The sequence below is a fragment of the Wyeomyia smithii genome, chromosome 1 (genome assembly GCF_029784165.1).
Source record: "Wyeomyia smithii strain HCP4-BCI-WySm-NY-G18 chromosome 1, ASM2978416v1, whole genome shotgun sequence".
Classification (NCBI taxonomy): Eukaryota; Metazoa; Arthropoda; class Insecta; order Diptera; family Culicidae; genus Wyeomyia; species Wyeomyia smithii.
In genome coordinates, this window is record NC_073694.1 from 182665802 (window position 1) to 182675048 (window position 9247).

General features: G+C 39.7%; 1 protein-coding gene across 1 annotated transcript; it reads right to left on the reverse strand.

Moving 5' to 3' along the window:
* Nucleotides 1-1722: 1722 nt before the first annotated feature.
* Nucleotides 1723-3420, reverse strand: LOC129723075 (abnormal spindle-like microcephaly-associated protein homolog). Its single transcript, XM_055677037.1, has one exon. It carries the CDS (start codon nucleotides 3188-3190, stop codon nucleotides 2840-2842), a length of 351 nt encoding a protein of 116 aa, XP_055533012.1. The 5' UTR covers nucleotides 3191-3420; the 3' UTR covers nucleotides 1723-2839.
* Between the last annotated feature and the right edge of the window lie 5827 nt (nucleotides 3421-9247).

Consider the following 9247-nt stretch of genomic DNA (forward strand, 5'->3'; position numbering starts at 1 on the left):
TACCGATTGTATTTATCTGAGAACTTTCGGGGCTTTCGTTTGGCTCCAATAAACGCCAACGGCTTCTCACTCTGCTAGTAATCTTTCTCAAACGGTATCAAGAGTCAACTTGTCCTCTTCAAGGATTCCTAACGTGTCGACTAACGGGTCGTAGGACTCTAGGAGCGTTACGAAGAACCGGCTGGCTTCAGTTTCTGGTTAAGTTTGTCGAAAATCTTTAAATGGTCCTCGATTCATTATTCGCCATTTTGAGTTTTGCGAACTGCTTGCGTATAAGCTTTCGTGATGAAAACGACTTCTTTGCGTGGATACCTTCTAAAGACTTCATCGATCGTTTCTTTTTCACGGATCAAATTCAGTAAATCGTCATGGATGAGGGAAATGATTATTTTCAGCTACTTCGGCTGCGTTCTTCCGTACCGCATTCAGTATTCCGATTGGCTTGAGAAGCTTTCCGACTCTGAACTTCCAATTCTTGAATACGGTACCGGAAAACTGCAGAATCCCGTGTGCCGATTCCCTGCGCGTATCGTCCATAACCTCTTGGTTTGTGGTAAAATTAAACAGTAGAGGTTTGAATTGAAAAGGAACTTGCGTCTTCACATGACGAGAGTTTTTTTAACGAATTATCAAAATTTTCGCTTGTTACAAAATTACTAGGGTCCTTCAACTGATTACCGACTATGATTACAACGTCTCTCCGCAACAAATACCGTATTGCTAGAAAAAATAAAGACTCTAAATAAAATATTTGAAAACAAATAGGTTGCTGAGAAAAACATTAAAATCAAAAATGAAAGGAATCGATTAAAACAACATGGTCAGGCAAAGTTATATAAAATATTAGGGTAACTAAATACAGACAGCTTTGGCCTGTGCAATTTTTGGTTTATTATACAGTCAAACAGTTGTTTCTAATTTTTGTTTTCGTTCATAGATCAGGGAACTGTGTGTTGAAAAAAAATGAAAAAGTCAGAAACTCCCCTGCCTTCAACTAGTACGCTAGTGAGAAAAAAAGTCAACATATGAGATACTTTTCGTTATTTTACATAACATGTGATCGCCGCCTGCTGCTTTCATTAAAAGAATACTCAACATACAATCAGAATTAATTGTGCTATGATTCAACTCGAGAAAGATCATAATGTTTTTGATGTCTCTTTTTGCGTTAGTTTTGTACTGAGTCAGGTTTGTACGTCATAAAAATAAATAAAATAACCAGTAAAACCGAGAGAAAATAAACAATTGTTAGCATTCCCATTTGATTTGAACAAGAACCCATCATCACATTGAGCACTTACTGACTTGTTTTGGAGACTCCCACAAAAGTAAGTCATAATCTGGCTCAGAAGGGGTCAGGTTCAAAATAGGTGAATTAAGTCAAATTGTTCTATATATTAAAACAGGTAACGCGAAAACTTTCCCAAGGATGTTCAAAAGAAATTGTTGATTAAAAGTTACGACAATTTTTAGACTATTCCTTATTTTTATTGTAACAGTTCTCTTAGCTCAACCAAAATTTACAATACAACACTTTTTTTTGAGAATAATTTTTTTGGTAAAGTTTAGATATATTGAAAATTGCGTACACAAAAAAAAACTATAACTTTTTGGCTGGAATACCCAGGAACAAAAAAACTCTTGGATACAGCAGACTACGAACTTTGTTTCCAAAACAATAGGACATGTGATAGTTGTCAGCTATATAATAAAACTCTACTATTATCTTTACTAAAATCTACAGTATTTATTGGAACTAACAATTACTTCACTCTTACTTATTTATGGTAAATACTTGTAAAAATACGTTACATTTGCTTAAAAATATTGCTTTCTTGTTGCATAGCAAAAAGGCTACTAAGTTCATTCATTTACAGGTTAAATATACACAGGCATCATAGTTAGTAGAAAACACTTTCCGTTGTTCCAGGTTTATAGGTTACTTCCACTTCGATTTGGCACCAAACAGAACTCTTACGCACAACTTAGCCGGCTCAATCTCCGATGTTCGTTCGATTTGTTTTCATACTGTTCCTCTCCGATTTTCTCTGCAGACCCCTAGAGATGTGCGTACGTGCATGTTTTTCTCAAGGGCACACATTATGTGGGTGAAGTTGGTGTTCGTGCACCGTCAAGAACTAACCAGGAACCTATGTAGATGTTTGTATAGCTGAAAATATGATTTTCTCTACGCTCTGCGATATTTAGAATGCAGGTGCAAAAGCAAACCAGTTTGCTTTGATTAGCCGCCTTTGGGCGGCTTGTTTAATATTCTCAAATAAACAGAAGCAGTTAAAAATCAGGTAAATTGCCGTCTACTTTGGTAATTTTTTACTCGAAAAGCGTTCAACACTTTTGCGGTTCGGAATTTACGCAGCTATGAATGGAAGAACACACTACATACTTGAAGAAACCTATAAACATTGGAAGCACTTGCTTTATTTGTTTTTTTTTTCCTTCTCTTCTGAATCTTTCCTGTGGCTTAAAGAGCGCTCGGTAGTGTGATTCATGAATCCAAAATTTCGAACGTCGTCCTCTCCAAGTGCGCGCTAGGCTCACCACACTTTTACTATATTATACACACGCGTTTGTCTGCGTTTTGGTTTACTGTTTTCCATCAAGAAGAGCATGCATGACCGCCTCCAGCATCGCAAGAATGCGGAGTCTCTTGCTGGGCACCTCCCCTACCACTTTCCGATGGAGTTATTGTCTAAGTTTTACACAATGCTTTCACACGCCCCACTAGTTAGCTAGAATAAAGATAGGTCTCCACTCATCTCTCGGTAATCAATCACTGATCATTTCAGTGGCATAATTGTATGGAATTTACGACGGCAGCTTACTTCTCCTTCTTGGTCGTCTTCAGGTCCTTTCGAGTCTTGAAGCCTCGGAAGCTAGCCTGAATCTTGGTCGCTGCTTCGGTAGCTACTTTCTGACGCTTACGCACCAGAAATCCCCTCACTCCGGCTTGAATTTTCGCAGCAGAATTGTCCTCCAGACTGGAGCCATTCTTTTTACCAACTGATCGTTGCTGCCCCATTCCAGAGTTCGAAGCAGTTCCTCCCGTGCTGGTTTTATTCTGGCGTATCTGCTTGCGCACACGGTAGCCGCGAAATCCGGCCTGGATTTTAGTGGCCGCGTCGTCCTCCGACTGGGACGAATTGGGCGAACCGGGATGTTGTATGTGCATTTCGCTTACCAGTGGCCTTAGGTTGTCTACTAACGTGTCCAAGGCGTTCGGACGACGATCTTCGTTCAACGTGATGATGGCTGATATTTCGAAACCGGGATCTGGGATGGAACTAACTCTGAGAGCGTTGGAAGCTAGCAAGTTTCGAGTACGTTCACACGCCTCGGCAGATAGCAACAGACTGAGCCTGAGTTGTTGTGTTGTAGTTGAATTTTGGCTGCACACTACTCATATATCGCGGAGTTTTTGTTGCGCTAGATCGCGATACACAGAAATGCATGCGGTCGTGAGCGGGAGCGAGAGAGAAAAAGAGCGAAAAGAAGACGACGGCGCTCGCACAGATTAGTATAACAGACTGTTGAGTTTGCCTCAGACTTAATTATAATTTGGCTTCACTTAGTAGTGATAATGTACTTCTCGACAAACGTTACTACCATATTAAGGCAGTGGCGTGATTCGAACTAAATGAAAATCTGTCCAGAAACCAATCTAGTTTTTAACTACTAATTAATTGACACCCTTTGGCGAAATAGTAGTAGCAGTAAAAGCACACCCCTAATAACAACATCATCACTCATTCAGACAACCGCTTGCTTCGATTGCCGGGCACCGACCTATTGATGCTAGAAGAGAAATGATTCAGAAAGGGGAGGCGGGAGGTGGTTTATTGTTGCACCGTTGGTTCTCCTATTCAATAGTTTGATTTGTGAAGTGCACACAGACAAATGGATTTGGCCAGAGGCCGGTGGAAAACAAAACAAACAAAAGGCTAAAATCCTCTTCCTCCGGCGTCATCACGTTCCTAGCCGCCGATTTGATCGTGAATCAGTTGGTTTGTTACTAGTGAAGCGAATGATATCCCACGGAGCTTTTTGGTCATTTCAACATTCGCAACGGCCGGCGGTCGGTTTTCAGAATAAACGACCGATCGGAGGCGTTTAATTGGTTGGTACCGGGCGGGCATGTTTTAAAAATATGAACAAAACCGGTAAGCGTAACGAGCGGAGCTAATAATTTTAATGACCCATCGAATCCATTAGGTACGACATGATTGAAGTCATTCCGAGCTTAGGGTGCATGTGATTCGCTAGTTTGTTGCGAATCTCCCAGACCAACCAGTGCTAACCTATTTTGGTGTATTTTAAGATGTTACGAACCGGAACAAGGTAGAACTTACAGCGTAGCTGACCATTTATGGAACCCAGTTTTTGTCGCCAAACTAAATTTGGAGGACCGGGTCAACGCGTTAAATGCTGAAACTGATTCAAGGATTTCGCTCGAGTGATTGCTTAGTTAGTCGGTGGTAGTCATGGAAACTAAACAATTCTCGCGTAATTTTTCAAAGCGACCTATCTAACATTGAGAGACTCTCTTTGTTAACCTTCTCTTTGATCAATAATAATGTTTTATTTCCATATTTCATAACACTCAATGCATAGTAAGCAAGACAGTATTACTATCTCTCGATTAAGGGGAAGAAAGCTTAGAAAATATATATAATGACGACGTAATTAACGAAACAAAGTGAGGGATGAGAGAATCTGTCATTGTTACTTAGGTCCCTTTGAAAAATTACGCGAGAATTGACGATGGGAACCTGAAACTCTACACACGCACATTATGTGCGTCACAGTATCGTACGGAGATTCTGTTTCACACGCACGTGTTGTTGGAACATTTTTTTTGCGTTATGCTCTAATGCATACTTTCACATCAATTAGCAGAGATTGGGACTTGATGAAAGCACGTGCTTTGCGATCGTGTACTACTTACGCATCGATAATACAATGGCTGTTGAAAAGTGACGTTTAAGATAGATGATGATGCTTTGCTACGTGCTAGCTCATAAGCGATAGTTTGATAGTAACACGTATGATAATTTTACTTATAGTGAATTACTTCATTCCATTGGGTCAGTACCAACTTACTCAGGAATAAATGATATTGCGATTTACGATGCAAATAAGAGAAAGATGTCAGATAGTTGTTTACGAACTAAGCCCAGGCGTTGTTGTGCTACAACTGACTAAATTTCTGGTACGCTTTGGAGGTCAAAACCAAGCGAATAGGGAAGGGTTTTAACAGCAGTTAGACTGCAACTGGGAATAAAAAAAATCGCTATTACTGTACCTAGGTTATGATTACAAAATGCAAAACCTCTACTAGAAATCTGCTGTTTTTTGACGTAGAATTACGTCCGACGGCAACATAGAGGTGCAAATTTAAAAATCGAAAACATCGAGAGCGGCATGAATATTGTCCACTTCCAAATTTTTAAAACTCAGTCAGTTTTCAACAGATTTCCTTCATTCTTACAGCAATTTATTAGAAAATCTGCCATGCGTCCACCAAAATGCGGAAAATTGTGATTTTGTGACGCTAAGTTTTGTACCATTAGGAAAGGATTAAACTTATATTTCGACTCCTCATTAAACTTATATTTGCCAAAAACAGGGTGTTAGAGAGCTCGATTAAAATCCTTTGAGGGTCGATAGATGACCCTGTTTGATAAATGAATCCCTCTACGCATATGGCCAAAATTCAACTACTGCATAGTCATTCACTTTTTTTAATTTTCGGTTATGCTTGCCTTTAACGAGGTCTGGCACAAAAAGTGTGCTAGCTAGCTCAACTCCGTTGTTTTCGTTGGAGAAAATTTTGTAATCAATAGTGTCTCAAAACGTCGAAGTAGAGAGAGTAAGAAGCACTTAGAAAAAAAAAAAAACAAATGTAAAATCAAATGTTTTTTGAGAACTAAACTGCAATTTTCTCTCTGAAATGTGTGATAAATCTGAATTTTGTTGTTAACTTAATCAAACATTGAAGTCTACTCTACAAGTTGTTCTTCGACACCAAGCATTTAACTCTTTTAGTTTAGCTGCTATTTCACTTTAGAAGCAACAAGTTGTGCCTTTTGCATCTCCCGTCTGTGTGGGAAGTACCGTCTTACAGGCATGTCTGCAGTTCAACTGAACAGGTCCGGACATGTTAATGATTCTCTTCGGATCTGGCGCATTCAGTTTCAGCCGTTTGTGCATTGGTAATTGTTACGTGTACGTGTGCTGGTAGCGTGTATTCACTTGAAAGATGTGTAGTGTGTGAAAAATTGATAACAGAACTAGAATCATTCTATGTTATCGGCACCATGATGTATAGATACACATGGCAATCTGCAAAGACGATAAATCAAACAAACTTGCCGGTGCCATTATTATAAAACACCAATGACATTTTTTAACGCCCCAAAAATTATTCAATTAAAGCAAAAACGTTGCTAATAGCAATAAAAAGAGTTATTTTTAAAACAATATCCTTTTTTCACATAAGAATTCCACTTACGTTGTTTCACGTTTTCAAATAAATGATTTCGGGGCGCTTAAAAGTGCCATTGGTGTTGTCACAATAGTGGCACCCTGTAAATCTATCAGACCATTGGGAATTACAATTTGCATATGACACGGGATGATTCTCGTTTTCTTGTTATCCTTGGCAGCATTGCTTTTAGCTTAAATATCGAACGATTTTCCCAAGATTTGTCGTTGAATTAAATTGTGTTGCATGTAAGGAAATGGCCTAATCAAAGATTTATGGTTTACATAATTCATAAATGGTTGCATAATTCACTAAATGCGATCATATTTTAGCTCGATAATCAAAATATGATCGCATTTAGTGAGAAACAATTCTAATTCAAGAATTCGCTTCGAATAAATGTAGAACTGCGATCACACATTTCATAATTTGCAAATTAAAAAATCAGCATTGCTTCAAGAACGTGTTTGTGGCCCTGAGAAGTGACGATTGTATTTTGTACTTGACAGAAGAAATGAAACGAATTTATTTCAAACTAGTGTACTTCGTGACAGCTTAAGCTTAGCTTCAGCCTCGGACCCAGCGTGCTTGACTTGCTCTACTGGCAACAGAAAGTGTACGAAAGTCTCAAATTGCTTGCTTTGCCTCTTGCGTTTGGTGCTATCTTATCGATATGCTTGTTGACAGTTATACATATGACGGAAAACTAGTGTACTTCGCGCACAACGTTCGTTTGTATACTTAAAAACAGTAGGCAGTGCAGTCTGCCTTCTTTTTCGAACTCCCTCATTTTATCACCTACGCCTCTCCGTAGGTATTTGCGACAGTCGCACGGGTTTTTTTTTTCATCATTCAGGTTCATTGTCACATGGCTTATTCGTTTAATATTGGGTTGGGGAAAAAGAAATCTCGCGTAATTTTTCAAAGGGACCTAATTAACAATGACAGATTCTCTCATCTCTCACTTTGTTTCGTTAATTACGTCGTCATTATATATATTTTCTAAGCTTTCTTTCACTTAATCGAGAGATAGTAATACTGTCTTGCTTACTATGCATTGAGTGTTATGAAATATGAAAAAAAAAACATAATTATTGATCAAAGAGAAAGTAAACAAAGAGAGTCTCTCAATGTAAGATAGGTCGCTTTGAAAAATTACGCGAGAAATGTCGTATTCCTGATCGAAATTTGACGCTTTATTTAACATACTGAGAATTATCCAAATTAAATCAAATATGCGCCATTTTGTTCGCAAACTTGTTGCCATTTAGAAGGCAACTTCATTATACCCCCTTTATAAACCCCCTCCTCCTTATTTGCAAAAAAAACTCAGACAGCCAGTTTTCGCAAGCCTCTTTTGAGGCCAACTTAGTATCACCAAGAGCATTTTGCATGGACCGGAAGACATGGTAATCACTCGGTGCCAGGTCCGGACTATACGGTGGGTGTGATGAGACATCCCATCCGAGTTCCCGTAGCTTCTGACAGGCCATCAAAGATGTGTGAAGCCGAGCGTTGTCCTGGTTGAGAACAACATCATTCCTATTGACCATTTCTGGCCGCTTATGGTCAATCGCCTGATTCCAACGGTCGGCCTGCTAACATTAGAGAACCGAATTGAGGGTCTGGCCAAAGTTGAGCAGCTCATCGTGGATGAACCCCCTTCAAATTCCAAAACCTTCCTAGCCGTCAATCCGGGCTTGGTGATGGTATGGGCCGGTTCTCCGCACTTCGACCACGATTTTTTTCGCTTGAGATTGTCGTACGTGATCCCCCTTTCATCACCAGTCACCATCCGCTTTAAAAATGGGTCGAGTTCGTTCCATTTCAGCAGTGCATCGCAAGCGTTGATTCGGTCCAAGAGGTTTTTTTGCGTCAACTCGTGTGGCACCCAAACATCCAGTTTTTTTTGGAATCCAATCTTCTGCAAATGGTTCCAAACAGTTTTATGGTTTATACCCAGTTCCTGGACAATCGAGCGAATGCTCACATGCCGGTCTACTTGGATGATTTCTACGATTTGATCGGTTTCCATGACGATTGGCCTACCAGTGCGGGGTGTATCTTCGACAGCCACTACACCAGAACTAAATCGATTAAATCAACGCTGTGCTGTGCGAATCGTTACAGTATCGGACCCATAAACTTCACAAATTTTTTTTGGCCGCCTTCGTTGCATTTTTACCTCTCAGGTAGTAAAAACGTAAAACATAAAGAATTTCTTGCTTGGTGTACTCCATCGTTGGCGCGCTTTAACTTGAGACTGAAACGTACAATCATAACACTGTCAAAACGTCACTTGTAGCACAGATTGTCGTCTCTAAATAGCCATGTAAAATACCCTTTTTCCCCACCCAAATTTCTTTTTCCCCACCCAAATTTAAATTGCAAGTAACATTGTCGAGTCGTGCCAAAGTCAAGGAAAAGACCAAATCCTATTCATTTCGTTTACTTCGCGGTATGTCGAACTCATCGTCTGTTGCGCAAAAGAAAATTGTGCGCGTTGGTTCTGGGTTACCTGTCGATCTGGCGATTGTGAGTATTTAGCTGCAGAAGTGTTGGAATTGGCAGGAAATAATAATGAAACGTACATCATCCCGCGTCATCTGCTGTTGGCTCCGTGAAACATTAATTGGTATTGTGTCGTGCCAAATAAACGTTTTGTGAACTAAAAAATCTGCAGTTGACAAACCGCAAATATGGGGAAATGAACATGCTTATATGCGGCGCCACAATTGCCCAGGG

Coding starts and splice junctions, on each gene's coding strand:
- LOC129723075 (XM_055677037.1), bottom strand. CDS start 3,190: ATGCACATACAACATCCCGGTTCGCCCAATTCGTCCCAGTCGGAGGAC.